Raw genomic sequence first — 20,719 nt, forward strand, 5'->3', positions numbered from 1 at the left:
GCCTGATGCAATAAACCACATACACACGGATCATCCAGATACATGCCTCAAGACATCTGAGGGGTTCTTTTGAGCCATCAGCCATCAGGTTACACAATCCAACAGTACCCAGTACCTCCTACTCCACTGACACACACACACACACACACACACACACACACACACACACACACACACACACACACACACACACACACACACTCAACACTTCTCATATTGTACATGTGTATATACATAAACAGAATATGTAATACACACAGATCTATTTCATTTCATTCTGTTCTTCCTATTGTTCTTTATTACCTCATACGATTTTAGCTATAACTATTTTATGTTGTCAACTTGAATTCGAATGAATAAAGCCACATCTTATTTCACGTCTAATAACATTTCATGCTATTTCGTCACAGCGCCCTCTATTGCGCAAGCATCGTATTGCAAGCTTGTCTGTAGAATCTGTCTACAAGGTCTATGTATGATGTTAACCGCTTTGTTCTTCTTCGTTCAACTTCGTTGAAACTATTTCTTTTTTATCATGGTATGCTTGGTAATACATGGCTCTCAAGTTTTGAAGACAGGCAAGAGTGACATCTGCTTGGATCACTGAGCACAATTTAACCAAATACAAAGTATTTATTCAATTTCCATTTGTGTGTGTGTGTGTGTGTGTGTGTGTGTGTGTGTGTGTGTGTGTGTGTGTGTGTGTGTGTGTGTGTGTGTGTGTGAGAGAGAGAGAGAGAGAGAGAGAGAGAGAGAGAGAGAGAGAGAGAGAGAGAGAGAGAGAGAGAGAGAGAGAGAGAGAGAGATTATGACTGTTGTTGTTTATTGTGTTTGTTGCCTTTTTGGACTCCTTTATCATTTGTAATGTTGTTCTCATTTGAAACAGTAAAACAGTTCAGCTCAAGCCCAGACATTTTTAGGGTCATGATTGAGGACAATGTCCCGTCCAGAGACAAGCTGTTTCGTGTTGAGGTTTTGTTCAAACCGACTATCGAAAACACCCTCTGGGCATCAGCATTAGAATGTGTAAGCACTAAAACCAAGGCTGCAATCTTTGATAGCCTCCTAAATTGGTTCAATGCAGTCACCTTTGAAAAAATTAACCAGGGGCCTCTATTACTCAGATGTTTTCTGGCACTATCTCAGGGCCCCCAGTTTGAGAACCACTGGCCTACTTGTTCTGAGCAGGTGTTGTCAGTGTTGTAAAACTGTTGGCTAAGTTACAGTTTTCACAGATTGGAGTTTTCCGAGTCAATAACTCCTGAGCTAAACGCTGTTACTACACAAATAACACCTCTTTTCTATCGTAGTAATGTAGAGAGGCAGCTACAACCGTGTTTTGCTAGTAACAGCGTTTAGCTCAGGAGTTATTGACTCTGGAAACTCCAATCTGTGAATATGTGGCCAACATTACTTAAGACGCCGAGGCGCTTTTTTCCTTCTCGATAGGTGAGTAACGTTGGTTTTGCTTTGTTACACAGAACTAATATATGCCTTTGTCCTTTGCATGATTATGCTTGTGTGTCATTTTTGCTTGTTTATCTGCAATCGTATTGTTCTTCCCTTCAGCTATGATAAAGACACATTTCTTTCCATTAGTTGCCTGGGTTACGTATGTATGTGTGGGTGGAGCTTTCAATACAGGGGTGGGACCCATTTGGGTTAGGGGCGTGTTTGTTTTGGTGATTTTATATGTCGACATTGGCTTTCAAAAATCGGAGACCCTACCCTTTAGAACCGCTTGTGTCAGGTCCTGTGGGCGGGGCTAATGTTAGCGCATTTGATAATGTACCTTAAGTAGGGGCTGGGGGTGGGGCTTCTGTTAGATAATGTACCTTAAAAGTAGGGACTGGGGGCGGGGCTACTGTTAGATAATGTACCTTAAGTGTGGGCAGGGGGCGGGGCTACTGTTAGATAATGTACCTTAAGTAGGGGCTAGGGGCGGGGCTACTGTTAGATAATGTACCTTAAGTGTGGGCAGGGGGCGGGGCTACTGTTAGATAATGTACCTTAAGTAGGGGCTAGGGGCGGGGCTACTGTTAGATAATGTACCTTAAGTATACTAATGTTTAATATGATCAATTATCAGCACACATGATAGTAGGTAGCTATATGCTAAGGCCAACTTTTTTCTGTGTTAATTATAAAATAATGTCATGAACTTTCTCGATTACAACCTCCGTTTATACAGATTACATGGAGCTGCACGTACACGTTGGATTCGCCGCGTTTGGATGCTAATGTAGGTTCACAAAGCCATGAGCATTAACAGTAAAGCAACATCCGCCATTGTTGACGTGTTTGTGTTTGCCGCTGCTGCGCTGACGTTGCTGAGAAACTTGACACGTATACAGTGACGTCAGACTCGGTTCTGTGATGGCTAACCGATGCAAAGGCAAACCGGTTTAGAAGGTTCGCCAGTGGAACCAACTTTGCAATCAGCACTAGCTCTGAACAAGCGCCTGGTCCTTTTTGGTGGAAAAGGGGTACAAGTCGAGTCAGATATGACTTCACATTTGACCATTTAGCTCACTAGACAGTGTATGCACGTGCCATTATTTGCTATACTATATAGTGCACTTATATAGGCAGTGATGAGCCATTTGGGCTTCCGCCATCCTGCCGCTGTGGTAGACGAGTCTGTGTCTCCTGAACGGTAGGTAGCGGTGTCGTCTCACTTCATTCAGCGTTCACATTTTTAAAGCAAAGGAAGAAGGTCGTCGGGCAACATCAACAAGAGCAGACATGTCTGTGATTTGTTCATGCCGTATGTCAAAACATTGCTGGAGGACTGAGAATTTCACACCGACACTATCTTTATTTGTACCGTGAACGTATCTCGCGTCAGCTTCAGTGTAAGTAGAGTGTGGTGTAAGAGTGATGCTCTGTGGGGGACCGTTAATACTCCCTGCACACTGACAAGCTAAGCTCGCTGAGCCCAAGCTACACAACAGTGTTGTAAAATACTTTCATATTTAAACAGCTTTAATTCTTATATTATGTTCGTATTTCAGAGAAAATGCTTCAGTCAATGTGGAGGTTCTGGGAGTGTAACGATAATAATATTATTAATGATAGCTAACTGGCTAACTGAACGCTGTACGTTGTTAGCTAGCTGCTAATATTAAATTATCTCGTTATCTTATTCATTGGTGTATGGTTTGTAAAAGTGTATAGCGGCTATATTTAATATTACAGCTAATCGTGTTCCCCAGTTTTAGGGCTCTAATTGTTCCCTGGTGTTTCTTTGTAGGTGTTTTGAATAAGGAGGAGAAACACTTCATGGTGTTTATGAAGGGACAGGTAGCTAATGTGCGCTCGAGAAGTCGTCAGATGACTTTATAGTTTCATTTGCTTATTTATTTAATCGGCATCATCACTTGCGTGTCAAAATCTGCTTTACACGAACAGCGAGACACAAGAAATGACGTTGAATCAGATTGTAGGTAAAACGGATTGTTTATAAAGATTGCCGAAAGATTTATAAATTGTAAATCCAGCCAAGAAGAGAGTTTTACAACTCGGTGATTGATGAGTGATTGGTGCTTGTGAATGGAAGTGATCAGGGATTAGTCAGGGCGATTGGGTATTAGTAGTTATGTAGAATAGTGATCAAGGATTAGTTGCTAGGGTCGGTGGTGATTGGGTGTCAGTAGTTATGAAGAATGGGGATCAGGGATTAGTTGCTAGGGTCAGGGGCAATTAGGTATTAGTAGTTATGAAGAATGGTGATCAGCGATTAGTTGCTAGGGTCAGGGGCGATTGGGTATTAGTAGTTATGAAGAATGGTGATCGGGGATTAGTTGTTAGGGTCAGGGGCAATTAGGTATTAGTAGTTATGAAGAATGGTGATCAGGGATTAGTTGCTAGGGTCAGGGGCAATTAGGTATTAGTAGTTATGAAGAATGGTGATCAGGGATTAGTTGTTAGGGTCAGGGGCGATTGGGTATTAGTAGTTATGTAGAATAGTGATCAGGGATTAGTTGCTAGGGTCAGGGGCAATTAGGTATTTGTAGTTATGAAGAATGGTGATCAGGGATTAGTTGCTAGGGTCAGGGGCAATTAGGTATTAGTAGTTATGAAGAATGGTGATCAGCGATTAGTTGCTAGGGTCAGGGGCAATTAGGTATTAGTAGTTATGAAGAATGGTGATCAGGGATTAGTTGCTAGGGTCAGGGGCGATTAGGTATTAGTAGTTATGAAGAATGGTGATCAAGGATTAGTTGCTAGGGTCAGGGGCGATTAGGTATTAGTAGTTATGAAGAATGGTGATCAGGGATTAGTTGCTAGGGTCAGGGGCAATTAGGTATTAGTAGTTATGAAGAATGGTGATCAGGGATTAGTTGCTAGGGTCAGGGGCAATTAGGTATTAGTAGTTATGAAGAATGGTGATCAGGGATTAGTTGCTAGGGTCAGGGGCAATTAGGTATTAGTAGTTATGAAGAATGGTGATCAGGGATTAGTTGTTAGGGTCAGGGGCGATTGGGTATTAGTAGTTATGTAGAATAGTGATCAGGAATTAGTTGCTAGGGTCAGGGGCAATTAGGTATTAGTAGTTATGAAGAATGGTGATCAGGGATTAGTTGCTAGGGTCAGGGGCAATTAGGTATTAGTAGTTATGAAGAATGGTGATCAGCGATTAGTTGATAGGGTCAGGGGCGATTGGGTATTAGTAGTTATGAAGAATGGTGATCGGGGATTAGTTGTTAGGGTCAGGGGCGATTGGGTATTAGTAGTTATGTAGAATAGTGATCAGGGATTAGTTGCTAGGGTCAGGGGCAATTAGGTATTTGTAGTTATGAAGAATGGTGATCAGCGATTAGTTGCTAGGGTCGGGTGCGATTTGGTATTAGTAGTTATGAAGAATGGTGTGCAGGGATTAGTTGCTAGGGTTAGGGGCAGTTGGGTAATAGTAGTCATGTAGAATAGTGATCAGGGGTTAGTTGCTAGGGTCAGTGGCGATTGGCTATTAGTAGTTATGAAAAATAGTGATCAAGGATTAGTTGCTAGGGTCAGTGGCGATTGGCTATTAGTAGTTATGAAAAATAGTGATCAGGGATTAGTTGCTAGGATCATTTGTGATCATGGATTGGTTGTGGACAATGGTGATCAGTGATTGGTTGTGAAGAATGGTAATTGTGAACAGTCTGGTATTAGCACTTAGTAAAAATGGTAATCATGTATTTGTAGTTATCAAAAATGGTGATCAGGGATTGGTTGTTGTGAATAATTGTTATCAGAGATTGGTCACTGGAAACAGTTGTAATTAGGGATTGGTTATTGGGAACAGTGGTAATCATGGAGTGATTGCTGGGGATCATATTGATCTGGATTTGATCATTAGGAATATAGACATGCGCAAAGGAACTCCATCAAGCTTTACACACTGGTGAAAACTCAGGCCAAACCTTCTCACTAAACTCAGTATAACTATACAACCAATATAACCAGCTGTAAGATTTAATTCAGAGAGCAGTAGTGAGCAAGACAATTCTAAGGTCTGCTCAAAGAACTCACTTGCTCACATCACAGTTGCTTGTTGTACAAGTTGAGAGCAGAAGGTTTGGTTGATTCATCACCAGTGATTAAAGCATGGCTGACTTGTGTTGCATAAGCGTATGTTCACAGTTGCGTATGATACAGTGTCACAATGTTTATTTGTCAGCAGTTGTTTAAGATTCTTGACTTTAGTGCAGTATGATTTGCACCCTGACTGCATTACAGTATTGCATTACAGAAGAGTAGGTTCTTTAACAGACCGATAGCTGTAAATCACTATAGCACATGCATGGTGTTGTACATTATCATGAAACACAAGTTTACAGCAAGTTAGTTAATAAGCTTATGTAAGAACGGATGACGCTGCATGAATTTGTATCTGCAGTCTACAGTCTGAGCTCGAAAGTAATCAGCTCCAGCCTCGCTTCTTCATACGGTTTTGTGTAGTTATTTGTGGTGCTCTTCCAACATGTTTCTCAAACAGTTCAGAACAACCTACCATAAAATGTTACTTAACAAGCTGTGCTGCTACCTTACTTACCATCAGTGTTGTATAAAGTACTATAAAGCAATACTTGAGTAAAAGTACAAGTATCGTACTAGAAAAAGACTTCAGTAGAAGTGAAAGTCACCTTTTAGAATATTACTCAAGTAAAAGTCTTAAAGTATCTGATATTTACTGTACTTTATCAAAAGTCATTTTCTGATATTTAATGTACTTAAGTATTTGAAGTAAAAGTAAAAAGTAAAATTTCAGTGATTTTCAGTAGGTATAAGATCAGGGGTGGTTCTAGGGTTTCATCTTTAGGGGTTTTATCCCTCAGTGAGAATTTAAAACAAGAAGAGTTTTATATTATATATTATATGACTATATAGTAAGCCAAAAGTTATGGTGTTATTAAATGGTGAAAGTGGACACCAAAATTTTATGCATGATGTAATGATGTCAGTCTTGAATCAGATCAGTTCATGTGTGTGTGCATTCTCTACAAACAGTGTGTCCGATGAATGACGTCATTAATAAACTAATATTCACATAGACCAAATCAATAAATGTTATTTTTATTTAGTATTGTATGGATTGTTTGCATTAATATTTAGTTTGTGCTACAACTCTGGTAATAAGAATAGTGACATTTCACTGTTTTTGGTTACCGCCGTTATAGATAAACGCCTCCAGCTCTGACTGCGCGTGCACGCTGCGCGTACCTGTGCTTCTCCGTACAGCGCGCGGAGCGTAATACAATCTAGGAGCAGTGATACACCAAACCTCCCTTATTACAGTCACACACATTTCTGCTGAGTTTATTTTGTAGTAACGAAGATTTTTAGTGGGAATATAATGGAGTAAAAGTTTACATTTTATCTCGGAAATGTAGTGGATTAAAAGTGAAATTTGTCATAAATTTAAATAGAGAAGTAAAGTACAGATACGTGACTTTTCTACTTAAGTATGGTAACGAAGTATTTGTACTCCGTTACATTACAACACTGCTTGCCATGAAATGTGTTGCTATTTTCAGTATGCAGAAGGATCACCTAACCATGGCAGCTCAACCATCCTGTCTGGCCCTGAGGGAATTTTGCCCTCTTTACTACTTGCTCAACTCCATCCCTGCGAAAGTCCAGAAAGGCTTCCGCTCTATCCTTGTCTATCTCACAGCTCTGGACAGCAACGTTGACTACATCGCAGTGGGCAGCAGCATCGGCATGCTGTACCTTTACTGCAGAAGAGTAAGCCAGATGAACAAATACAACCTGGAGGTATGACCATTCACCTACTCATTTCAGTCTGGGTTACTGGATCAGGTTCCTGTTTTAAAGCAGTTTTTTCGTGTGTCTGACTTCAACAGGGAAAAAGTGAGGCTATCACAGTAGTGAAGTTGCTGAGTTGCTTCGATGACCTGGTGGCTGTTGGTACCGCCTCGGGCCGCGTCACGCTCTTTCAGTTAGTGTCGCAGCTGCCAGGCAGGAATAAACAGGTATATAGGCTCTGCTGGAAGATATTATTGTCACGTTATACTGATTAATATAAACATATTTACTTTGAGCAGTTGGTAGTTGAGTAGTTGTTTTTGTTTTCTGGATTAGCGATATTCTGTAGTATTTATAAGATGCTGTTTAGCAATTCTTCAATATATAAAGTAATAAGAAATGAACATCATGACCAAAGGAGCCGTTGTGTTTATAACTCTGACAATGAGCTCTGAACACTGAAAGTTCACAGTATAGAATCATTCATTTGTGTGACTTCCTTAAATGGGTGATGCTTCACAAAAACAAACTGTGATTGGTTGCTTTACATGTCAAGATAAAGAATGACATACTTTTATATCTGTTTATAGGTACGTTAAATGTTGTGAAACATCTGTGAAAGTAATAATTCTCAAAGACTCTCCAATGTCCGAAAGCAAATAAGAGCACGGGTCTTGGTCGACATTTTCTGCTTTATGTTTGTGTAGTGACATGAACTTTATGGCTTTGTATAACTTTTGCTTGCAGTTGAGACGCTTTGATGTTGTTGGTCTGCATAAGAGCACCGTGACCGCATTAGCATGGAGCGCTAATGGCATGAAACTCTTCTCCGGGGACGATAAAGGGAAAGTGGTCTATTCCGCTGTGGACCTGGACCAGGTGCAAATCTATGCTTAGCTTTCTGACAAACATACCTGGGATATTCTGATAGATAGTAATATTTCTGAAATGATTTGTGCTTTAGATTGCTGTGAGATTTTAGCCAAAATAGCATTACTTGTCCATGAACATACTGTGCAGCGATCACCTATATAAAAAAATTTTATGTTTATATGTATTGATGTTACCTAACTTTTTTTGACACGACCAGCGTGAAAGAGTGTTTAGGGGAAAAAATTTTATATATATGATATATAAAAAAATGTGTATATATATATAAATTTTAATAAAACCCAAATTAGTCAAGCAGTTAAAAAGAAATCCAGGCCGTTAATGATTCAACCATCAGTGCATCTTACAAAAAAAGGAAAAACATCATTGACTGGTTGATGATAGACACATGAACAAAAATAAGGAGTCAACAGGGCACAATAAAACAAAATAAATCAGTAACAGCAATGTTTCTGTTACAATCCATTCATACTCAAATGAGCTTATAGAACAATTGTAAGACAACCGTGCAAAATAGATGCATCTGAATATTCGTATATTATTAAACATTTATAGATGACTTGGGAGATTTGAGCAATGCCTATAAACTCTGATTAGCCAAATTAGGTTTAACGTAGTAATAATTTACTTTATTGTAATAGAATAGAGTGACAAGATTGGACAGGATTAGGAACAAGTACATCAGAGGGACAGCTCATGTTGGACGTTTGGGGGACAAAGTTAGGGAGCCCAGATAAAGAAGGTTTGGACATGTTCAGAGGAGGGAGAGTGAGTATATTGGTAGGAGAATGTTGGACATGGAGCTGCCAGGCAGGAGGCAAAGAGGAAGGCCAAAGAGGAAGTATATGGATGTAATTAATGAGGATATGAAGCTAGTGGGTGCAAGTGTTGAGGATGCAGAAGATAGGGATAGGTGGAGAGAGATGATTCGCTGTGGCGACCCCTGAAGGGAAAAGCCGAAAGAAGAAGAAGAAGAATTGTAATAGAATAGTAATTAGATTAAAATAATACATGACTAGAGATGATGAAACTCGAGGTGGTGCTGTAGGGTTTATTAACATGAGTACATAGTGGTTAAAAAATGTGTTTGTGCGAGTCTAATGTAATGTAGTGTGTGTGTCTCAATCACAGGGTGTGTGCAACCCAGTTGTGGTGTTAGAAGAGGCGTCCGCCATAGTTCAGCTGGAATACAGTCAGAAAGTGCTTCTTGTTTCTACCTGTCAGCGCTCTCTTGTGTTCAACACTCAAGAACAAACTGTCCAGCAGCTGGGCACCAAACCCAGAAAAAGGTAAGACAAACTAATCCTACATCTCTCCTTCATCTGGATCGTGAGGGCCTGTTTGTTATGGCAGTGATGGATTTTAGGGACGTTGCAGTTTTGAGATATGCAATGCGTTTGGGAGAGTATTAAGACGACTCCTAGTTTCGTCGCACTTTATTGTGTTGTAATTAAATTGACCTTCGACTTGTAGTAGCATGTATGGCAGCAATTCCGTCTTCTCGGTTAAGTATCTACAACTTGATAACTTTGTAAATCTGGATGTGGGCAGGTTCTCACATTCTTCCTCATCCCAGCCAGATCATCTGTGGGAGCTTCTGTCTGGTCTTTGGCTGGGCTACTCAAGGATTTGTCTCCAAATTATTTTAGTATTGGCTTACAACTGTTATATACAACAGTATACAACTATTATGCTGAGAAGTCAGGTCTTGTGCACTCTGTGTATCTGGCTGCATTCATCCTTCCCTCAATACCCAGATTTGGGCACTGAAAAGCACCCCTATCTATTTGATGAGCAGTACGAGTCTCTTCACCCCACCCCACCCATTTTAAACGAATGTGTTTTTACCTAACGGACCCGAGAAGACCCGAACTACTGTATCTCGTACGTGTTCATCGACTCGAGTCCTTTTCCAACCTCTTCTCTGTTTGCTGAGACCGCTTGCGACATCGTGTGACTGGTGGTAAGCTAATTTTTGTTGAAACTGACCTGTCAATCAATTTTGAATACACGCTGTAGCGGTTACACTAAAGTAACATTCGGGTCCAGTCGGGTTAAAAAAAAATTGCTGTCGGGTCGGACTCGGGTCTAAGTTTTCCGGGTTTGTCACGGGACGGGTCTTTCTTAAAAATAATAATATATGTGTGTGTGTGTATATGTGTGTGTGTGTGTATATATATATATATATATATATATATATATATATATATATATATATATATATATATATATATATATATGCACGCACATCGGGTTCGGGTAAAAAGTGATTTGGGTCACTTCGGGTCGGGTACTTTTTTTAGACCCTGAGAAGACCTAGCTCTGAGTCCTTTTGTGCCTGTTGTATACCATTCACTCTAGACAGGTCATGGTATTATTATGCATTTCTGGGTCTCTCATCCTTGTGGAGGACTTCTGTTAGATTGACCAATATGTTCTGAGTCACCTCTTTGACCAAGGCCTTACTAGTCCTGTTACTGATGTTGGTCAGATCTCACCCAGATCTTTGTTATGGAGGTGCACAAATTTCAGTCTCGGAATTTATGTTGTTTTTCTAATTCGGATTAGCGAAGGTGCCTTAGCCTGAGGTCTAAGTACGATTTAAATAAGCGAGATACACTATATGGCCAAAAGGATTCCTAATTATTGACTTCAGGTGTTTCAGTCACACCCATTGCTAACAGGTGCATAAAATCAGGCAAATAGCCTTTGCAGTCTTTATAGACAAGCATTGGCAGTAGAATGGGTCATACTGAAGAGCTTGGTAACATTAACCGGGGCACGGTCATACAGTAGAATGCAACCTTTACCACAAGACAGTTTGTGAAAATCCAGAGCTCTGCCTCTGGACGTAACCTCAGCATTAGAACTGTGTCTTGAGAGCTTCATGAAATGGGTTTCCATGGCTGAAGACCTGCACACAAGCCACTCGTGTCACTATGTGCGATGGAAAGCATCGACTAGGCTGGTGTGACACATGACACCACTGACTCTGGGGAAATGTTTTCTTTGGAGTGATGACTCATGCTTCATTATCTGGTAGACTGACGGACGGTGAATGCTACCAGAACATAGTGCCAAGAGTAAAGTCTGGTACAGGATTATGGTCTGGTGGAGGATTACGGATTATCGTAGACAAAAGTATACTACTAACTCTGTGGCAGCATCTTGCGGAAGACCCTTTCCTGTTTCAGCATGAATGTGATCCTGTGCACAAAGCAGGTTGCACAAGTACACAGTTTGATGAGCATAGTGCGGAGGAACTCCAGTGGCCTGCAAAGAGCCCTGATCTCAACCTCACTGAACACCTTTGGGATGAATTGGAACGTTGATTGGCTGCCATGTCTTCTCTTCCAACATCAGCGCCTGACCACACAAATGTTCTTTTGACTGAATGGACACTGATTCCCACAGACACACCCCAAACTCCCTTTCAGTAGTGTGGAGACTGTTTTAGCTGCAGATGTTAGCAGCAAGATAACGCTATTGCACATTATGACACATCATATTGGTGCGGCCGTAAGATGTGCACATACTTATGACCAGAGGTGGCGAAAGTACACACATCCTTTACTCAAGTAGAAGTACAGATACTCATTTTTTTTTAAAAGACTCCAGTAAAAGTTGAAGTAGTGACTACACTCTTTTACTCAAGTTAAAGTAATGAAGTATGGGCTCTGACATGTACTTAAGTAAAAAGTCGCCGTTACTACTACCTGTTTAGTGTCATGCTGATAACCGGACGTCATGTTTTTTTATATATACATGTGTGTGTATATATACTGTGTGTATACGTGTGTGTGTATATATCTATAAATTTTGGAGTGTGCTGATGGATATTTGTGTTCATCAGCCACAAGAGTGTTACGAAAGGCAGGCGCTGATGTAGGTGAGATAGGGTGGAGTCAGCGTTCACATTCATCCCAAAGGTGTTCAGTAGGGATGAGATCAGAAAACAACCACATATAGCAGGAAAGGTCAGGTGACCCAATACTTTTGGAAATATAATGTATACCAAGTGTATCACCAAGGCCATATCCCAAACTGTAGTGAGATTCCAGCTCTGTCCTTGAAAACAACTCAAAATTATTGTGGTGTTTTACAAATGACAAAATTAATGTTAATTAAATTAAGCACTTCGTGGTTTTTTGGGTTGACACAATTCGCAACGCATTCGCCAGGAATCCTTTTTGTACACCAGTCACATGGTGAAAAAGCCGCATAATGATAGGATGATAGGCTGGAAACAGCGCTCAATGAGAAGAAATAATACTAAAAGTAACAAGTCAACTTGAAAATGTAAGAAGTAAAAAGTACAGATATTTGTGTAAAAATGTAATGAGTAAAATTAAAATGTGCAAAAAATAAATAGTGGAGTAAAGTACTGATACCAGAAAACTTTACTTAAGTACAGTAACGAAGTGTTTTTACTCCGTTACTTCCCACCTCTGCCGAGGACCATATTTATTTTATTTTTAATAAACCCGTGAAACTCGTAAAAAGCCTGTTATTGTGTTTAGATCAATCTCCAAAACCAAATTGAATTTATTTTAAACTGATATTAAAACACAATGAATTGTTCCTATACTGAACAGGTCTGAATACTTTCTCATCATATATGACCTTGAATTCGCTAGGGGAATGTGATCAGCTTGAGAAACCGCAGAAGTAACCGGTCATGTTGCTGCTTCGTTCTTAAAATAACCTCCCATGACATTGAAATTGAAATTGTATATACACCTCAGTCATGGGATTTTCATTTCCTCTGTCTTAACCCTATCCAATCCTTGAATTAGTCTTCAAAATGTCTACTGAAGAAAAAAGAAAACAAATAATAGACAAAATACTTTCACACTACCAATCAGTATAAACTTAAAGGTGGGGTCTCCCGTGTTTGAAAGCCAATGTCGACATATAAAATCACCAAAACAAACACGCCCCTAACCCAAATGGGCCCCACCCCTGTATTGAAAGCTCCACCCACACATACATACGTAACCCAGGCAACTAATGGAAAGAAATGTGTCTTTATCATAGCTGAAGGGAAGAACAATACGATTGCAGATAAACAAACAAGCAAAAATGACACACAAGCATAATCATGCAAAGGACAAAGGCATATATTAGTTCTGTGTAACAAAGCAAAACCAACGTTACTCACCTATCGAGAAGGAAAAAAGTGCCTCGGCGTCTTAAGTAAAGTTGGCCACATATTCACAGATTGGAGTTTCCCGAGTCAATAACTCCTGAACTAAACGCTGTTACTACACAGCTGTAGCTGCCTCTCTACATTACTACGATAGAAAAGAGGTGTTATTTGTGTAGTAACAGCGTTTAGCTCAGGAGTTATTGACTCGGGAAACTCCAATCTGTGAATATGCGGCCAACTTCCTGCTCCTTCAGTTCTCTCCAGCGCTGGAAAGCTGATCCTATATTAACACATCCTATTTCTTGCCTTATCGTAAGCCTTTCTTTGCTTTCTTTCTTCGGCTACACGTTAGTTTTGTTTTTGTTTAGTTTGTCGTCCCGACACAGTTTTTTGAAACATTTCTCCAACAACGGAGAGCCCACCTTTAAAAGTAAGAGGGTGTAATATCAGTGATGTTTACAATAGTAGCTAGTGGCGAATAAAACCTGTGTTATGTTGTGCGTATATGAATAAGCATTGCGGAACTGTCATGGAGGTTGTTGATCCTGAAATACTAATTTCTGAGACTAACATTGTCTAGTAGAGACAGCTTAAAAAAGCAGAACATCTTTTCGATTCCCAAAGGATTGTTAGGAAAACATTTTTGGTTAGGAAAACATACTTTTCCTGCTACTCACTCAGCACTACTTTAATAGTTACTTCTAATCAAGTGCTTTATTTTAATAGCATTTATTGTAGCAGTGAACCTGTACAGAAAGATGATACGGATTAACTGTAAAACAAATAACTGTTGTGAACATATCGGTTCATTAGGTCACACGCAGTGTTCACTAAACTGCTCTGTCGTTCTCTTGAAGTAACGGCAAGTTTGGAGCCTGTTTCCAGCCTGCTCTGTGCAAGCAGAGTGACCTTCTGGTGTACGCGGCACGGCCAGGCCTTCGTCTCTGGAGAACGGACGTGCGTGGACGAGTACAAGAGACGCACGTACTCAAGCCGCTCTTTAACCAGGATGTACCTCGGTTCGAGCTCTTTCCTCGCTCAAGTCCCAGCGGTGCATATCGGCCCAGCGATCGGCAGCTAGGGCTCGTCTCCTGCTTCCTCAAGGAGGGATGGGTGCTCAGCTGGAACGAGTACAGCGTCTATGTATTGGACTGCACCAACCAGGTACAGTGTGCTTGCATGTTACAGAATTCAAGTGAATTTCTACTGATGACATTTCACACTTGGGGTAAATGTTATTGTCCAGTAAAGTGTCATTGTTATTTAAAGTTATTATATAACAGATCACTTCATTTCACTTGACGCTAACTTACAGATGTATTTTTATTAAATGATTATTGATTATTGACGAAAATTGATGTTTGTGTATGTAAATAAAGTGCATATACAACACAGAAGCATAATATATGAGGTGGAATCGTTCTATTTTCCTGTTAATGTCTGTCTGAGAAAAAAGAATTTTCATTTTATATCCCATTACCATTTAATTTCTTAGAAAAACTGATAACAATATTATTTATTTTGAACGTTATTATGGTTTTAAAAGCACAACAATGAAATTTCTAAGAATAAAATTTGAAAGAAAAAAAAAAAGAATAATTTGTGTAATAAAATATAGTATAATGTAGACCTTGGTGATATAAATCTAGAAAAAAATGTAAAATATTAACTGTTATTGTTAATGATTTATTATTTTGAACTGATTTCTCAAATACAGGTGAAGAGCAACAATAGAAACACGAGAAACAAAAGATTGCAGTCACTGGTTATGAAAAACAGCTCTCAAAAATGAAACACTTGTAGTAAAAATATAAAAGTGTTAATTTAACCCGGACACCAAACAAGGCTTAAATTGTTGTTTGACTCAAGGGCGCTAGCTATGGCTGAGTTGTAAAGTAAAAGGCGGTTCTTTGTTCGCTTATAGGTCATCGTCGGCGGGATGGAAAGCTGTGGAGACATAGTGTCTGTGTCTTGCACAGAAAACGAGATCTTCATTTTGAAAGGAGACCGTGACATCATGCGCATCTCCAACTGTCCTGAGGGACTGGTCTCCAACAGTAAGACTTACAGTTTTTTCTTACGTACAGTAGGACAGACGTTCTCCAAATATTTACTTCCTCCAGGATGACTGAATCATCACAAGGCTAATCTGAAGTATTTCCAAGAATACAGTAGAATTCAGCGGTGCATAGTATTAGCTTGACTATACAGCTTCTTAGTGAACTTTTTATATGTGTCTTGAACTGGACAACCCCAAGACAATCTATGCATTTCTATGCATCTTACATATTACAGCCCAGAGTTACAGTATGTACTGTACATGTGGAAAGTGTTGTTTAGTGTCAGCGCTGTTATAACAATGAGAAGTACGCGAGTCCAGTCAGAGCTTTCCGGTTTTTTTTGTTTTGTTTTGTTTTTTTCAGTTCAGTCGCTGCTCAAGTTTTACATTATTTGCGTCTCAGCGAATCTTCATGCCTGTGAGATAAAAGGACAGTGAATTTGCTCATTATTTCATATTTGCTCATGAGATCTTGGGACAAACGGGATTTTTGGGGCAAGTCGTGGCCTAATGGTTAGAGAGTCTGACTCGTAATCCTAAGGTTGTGGGTTCGAGTCTCGGGCCGGCCACGACTGAGGTGCCCTTGAGCAAGGCACCGAACCCCGCAACTGCTCCCCGGGCGCCACAGCATAAATGGCTGCCCACTGCTCCGGGTGTGTGTTCACAGTGTGTGTGTTCACTGCTGTGTGTGTGCACTTTGGATGGGTCAAATGCAGAGAACGAATTCTGAGTATGGGTCACTGAACTTAGCCGTATGTCACGTCACTTTTTGAAAATTACACACAAAGGGGAATTCGAATGCCTGGAATTAGTAGTCTTGTAGTCGCAGGGTCTACACTACTACATTCAGTCTGCTAAGTCTGTATCCCAAGTGGCTTGATAGCTTCTGGGTGCACATGGTACTTAAGTGACTGCATGTGGTTTTGTTCTTCAGTCCGCATTGCAGAAGTTAAAGAGTGAAGTGTCTGTCTCTTCCCCCCCCCCCCCCCATGCTTTCCCACAGATCCCTAATCACTTCAATGTCAAATTGCTGATTAACAGTCTGCCCATTGGCAACAAACTTCCTATGAAATCTATATATAAATAAATAAGTAAAAAGGTGCATGCATGTCTTGTTTTGGACTTGGAAAGCTTGCTCTAGCATAGTCACTGCTTCAGCAGCGGTTTTATCACCTTTTTTTGCATTTACAATGGAAATTGAACACATTAATTCAATTGAACAACAAAAAGGCATACTGGATTTAAGTGACATGACATACGGCTAAGTACAGTGACTCATACTCAGAATTTGTTCTCTGCATTTGACCCATCCAAAGTGCACACACACACAGTAGTGAACACACACACTGTGAACACACACCCAGAGCAGTGGGCAGCCATTTATGCTGCGGCGCCCGGGGAGCAGTTGGGGGGTTCGGTGCCTTGCTCAAGGGCACCTCAGTCATGGCCGGGCCGAGACTCGAACCCACAACCTTAGGAAACCTTAGTCAGACTCTCTAACTATTAGGCCACGACTTGCCCCGAATACCGACATGCCAGGCTGTAAGCGTGTACGTTAAGCATGTGCCAAAATCGAGTTCCAGGAACATTTGGGTACCCCCTTGTATACAGTATGTACACAGTATTGTTAAGGTCTTCACACATTATTCACTTTCTAATGTTACCAGGGTTAAAGGCGGTCGATTGGGAATAACACAAGAAATAACATCTCTTTCAAACCATGCACCACTTTCTTCTGACCATGTTTATGTTCCCCCTGATCTCCTGACAAATATCAAACCCTGATTATTACTGTTAGCTTGATGCCCTCCCTCCCACTGTACATGCAACTTCAGAAATATCGCACACATTAAAAAGCGTTATACCAACAGAAAGAGCACAGAACGAACACATGGATTCTGACAATAACGAGACGATTTTTTTTTTATAGATTCTAATCACATTTTTTTTCTGCTCTCTTAGTGTCAGATCTGTCCTATCGCCTAAACTCCCCTCTCTCAACCCCAACCGTTTTGCTCCCCGCAAACGGAGCGGTGGAAACGGCCCAGCCGATCAGGACCGTAGCTATCGTTGCAGAATCAGAAGAGAGGCCCACAGGAGCAGAGGAGCCCGAAGAAGCACAGGAGGGGTTAATAGAGGCCCGGGAGGAGTTCAGCCAGGCACTGGAAGCACTAGAGGTGTCGGAGGATGTCGAGAGCCAGAAGGCGTTAATGGACACCCGGAGCCGCAGTAGCTCCATCACATCATGGGACAGCACACAGGGAACTTCTGAGATGTCCTGCAGCCGCTACAGCAACATCACCCAAGAAGATTTTCAGCAGGAGCTAGTTGTCAAACCTGTGAAGTTGAAAAGGAAGGGCAAGAGGATACGACAGGGTGTGTCTTTATCAACATTAGCAAGTCTGATCTACTGTTTATTTCCTGTACACCAGGACTGTGTTCATCACATAGGCTCTCAAAATGAGGTCTGAAGAGATTTATTACAACCGATCCATTCTTTATTATATACACAATATACGGTTTGTGGACAGGTGACAGTCAGACACTCATATGGTGATTTTTCCCTAAACTTAATTATTAAAGTAAATTATAAGTATTATTATTATTATTATTATTATTATAATGTTACCTCATCTGTTATATCTTGGCATGTCATCCGCCAAGAACAGACCCCATTTAGAGGTCGTTTCACCCCCAAGGTCTAATGTTTTAACAGATACATTATTTGTGTCACTTTACAATGAAAATAAGAATGTTGTGTGTTGCTGCAGCTCTAACGACTATGCTTTCACAGAGAGTGGGAATTGTGTGAATGAACACTGCAGCTGGTCAGAGAGCGTGTACAGCCAGGACGGCTTGACCAGCGACGGCATCCCCACACCTGCCAGCGAGCCACCCTCAGACCGCACAAGCCTGCTGTGTAGCAGCCTGGACCTCCACAGCAACGACTCTCCCGATCACGAGGGCTCTGTGTGCATAGATCCGCTGAGCACCGAAACACTTTCAGCACAGAACCTTTCAGAGAAAACTCAGATTCAGGACCAGGAGGGCGGTGAGAGCAAAAAAGCAGATGATCAGCTCGCATGTCACACATCCCTCCGTCTGCAAGACATGGACTGCCAGGTTTGCAATGACCCTGCCAAAGTCGAGGAAAGCGACGAGCAAACAAGCAGCACGCTGGATGTAGACATGCTGCTGGAGTGCACTTTCTCCTACATGCATGCAGCTAACGAAAAGCCTGACACGGAGGAACAAACTCAGATGCAGCCTAAAGACGACTCAGCAAGGAACTTTGAGTTGGACTTACCGTACTATTCCATCAGGCCACTTCCATATTCCCCAGAACCAGAGCCAGAGCCATCACCCTCCAGTGACGAGGAGGACATATACGCACACGGAGTGCCATGTAGTGCCAGCCTGGGGGACGGCCTCAGTAACGCAGGCCTTCAGAGTTCTACTGTGAAGCAGACAGAGCAGGAAGACATGCGGCTCCACAAAACAGACCAGGTAAGAATCCACAAAAAAAATTGTACACACAATGAAGAAATCCTAACAAATTACTATGATTTCATTGGTTTTATTGATTTCTTTTTTATTACAATGTTTTGTTTTCTGATGTGGGACTTTTAGAGCGAATCATGCTAATGATTTCAGGGATCCTGGCTGTGATGTTACACGTTTTAATTCAATTTGTGTCTAGCACTTTTACATACAGCATTGTCACAAAACGGCTTCACGGAAATCCAAATCTAGAAATTATATTCATGTTAAATGAGCAAGCCTCAGGTGATGGTGTCAAGTACAGTCTTCCAGAGGCAGAAATAAAACCTTGAGGAAACCTTGTGACACCAGACAGTACAATTATAAATCATTACCCTTTTATAACTTTTTTTTAATATTCATATTATAGTCAGTTATGTTAAAAGAATCATTAGTTTCACTTTAAGTCTGTGATATCAAAATGTTCAGTGATAGAGACGTGTGTGTAAACTGTTCTTAGTAAATTCTCTTGAGGCTATCCGATGATGTACAGCCACAGAGTGTTGGCGTGGTACCATCAGCAGAAATCCTGTGGTGAACTCAAAGCAGTCCATGCTGGGCAGAGAGAGGGGAGGGAGAGGGGTGGAGGGGGGGGGGAAAGAGGAGGGAGAGAAAGTGGGGAGAGGGGGGGGAGGGGAAAGAGGAGGGGGGGAAGAGGAGGGGGAGGGGGGAAAGAGGAGGGAGAGAGGGGGGAGATAGAGAGAGAGAAAGGTGAGAGTGGGGGGGTGGAGAGAGGGGGAGAGAGACGGGTGGAGAGAGGGGAAAGAGGGAGAGAGGGGTGGAGAGAGAAGAGAGAAAGAGGAGGGGGGAGAGGGGGGAGAGAGAGAGAGAGGGGGAGAGCTGTGCTCAGAGTGCAAGCAGGGACACTGGCAAGACAAGTGATGACTGCAGATAACGTAGATTTAGGGGCACCCTAGACATAAAGTGGCGAGACACTTCACTATCAACTAACAAACCTAGGACAGAGTTGCCAGAGAAGCCCCGCTGTAGGAAATCAGCCCTGTAATTTACTCAGAGGAGGACAGAAACATGGCCATTTAAATGGTATCAAAAGTACATGCATATAAGCTCCTAGAAAGTGAAGCGTGCTCGTGTGTGTGCGCTCGAGTGCGCGCAAGTGTGCAAGTGCATGCAATCAACCAATCATGAAGCAGCATAAAACCATGCCGAATCAGGTCCTAAATTGCAGTTAATGTCCACATCAGCTATCAGAATGTGGAAAAAGTAACATTGGTGCAGCACAGATTAGAAGTTCAACCGATTTTCTAACAAGTGACTGGTGAAAGGACTTTAGTGAAAAAAGTATTCTGTTTTTAAACCAAAGAGTGGTAAACCATACGTTCCAGTACTTCACATTTCTGTCACTGTAGCAGTAATGATGAGTTGAAGTTATAAATCTGGTCATTGAGAGACATATTGTGGGCTTGGATGTATCTCTTGAATGGGTCGATCCTGTTTGTTGTGTTTATATCGCAATGAGCGGCACAGCTGAATCGCTCTGTACTGTCGGTGCAGTTGGCCGAGAGTTGGATGGGCTACAGCGGGCCAGGTTGTGGCATCCTCAGCCTGGTAGTGACCGAGCGACACATCTGGTGCCTAGATTTTAAAGGAGCCCTGTACTGCAGCAGCCTCACCAATGGCGGCCTGAGCTGGCAGAAATATGAAGAGAATGTCCAACAGGTGGCTTTGTCACCTTCTGGTAAGCAGATCTTTTTCCATTCTCAGCTTTTGCTTTATTTATTATACAGATCTCACACACTGTTAAAGGACTGGACTTTTAAGATGCTGTGTATGTTATCTAGAAACCCTGAATGTTTGGTACCTCG

General features: G+C 41.4%; 1 protein-coding gene across 2 annotated transcripts in view; it reads left to right on the forward strand.

The window, feature by feature from the left end:
• The first annotated feature begins 2,490 nt into the window (after window positions 1-2,490).
• Window positions 2,491-20,719, forward strand: part of tecpr2 (tectonin beta-propeller repeat containing 2) — a 34,154-nt gene continuing 15,925 nt past the window's right edge. Inside the window, exons 1-10 of one of the 2 annotated variants that reach the window (XM_027172346.2) lie at window positions 2,491-2,656; window positions 7,023-7,263; window positions 7,353-7,481; window positions 8,002-8,133; window positions 9,277-9,434; window positions 14,152-14,458; window positions 15,219-15,351; window positions 17,316-17,729; window positions 18,148-18,860; window positions 20,409-20,592. In XM_027172346.2, the coding sequence (XP_027028147.1) occupies window positions 2,595-2,656; window positions 7,023-7,263; window positions 7,353-7,481; window positions 8,002-8,133; window positions 9,277-9,434; window positions 14,152-14,458; window positions 15,219-15,351; window positions 17,316-17,729; window positions 18,148-18,860; window positions 20,409-20,592 (2,473 nt within the window). In that variant the 5' untranslated portion in view covers window positions 2,491-2,594. Of the gene's footprint in view, window positions 2,657-2,696; window positions 2,856-7,022; window positions 7,264-7,352; window positions 7,482-8,001; window positions 8,134-9,276; window positions 9,435-14,151; window positions 14,459-15,218; window positions 15,352-17,315; window positions 17,730-18,147; window positions 18,861-20,408; window positions 20,593-20,719 lie in introns of those variants that run through there. The other variant, XM_047821287.1, reaches the window with a different exon arrangement.

Source organism: Tachysurus fulvidraco, chromosome 12 (assembly GCF_022655615.1).
Source record: "Tachysurus fulvidraco isolate hzauxx_2018 chromosome 12, HZAU_PFXX_2.0, whole genome shotgun sequence".
In the NCBI taxonomy this organism is placed as follows: domain Eukaryota; kingdom Metazoa; phylum Chordata; class Actinopteri; order Siluriformes; family Bagridae; genus Tachysurus; species Tachysurus fulvidraco.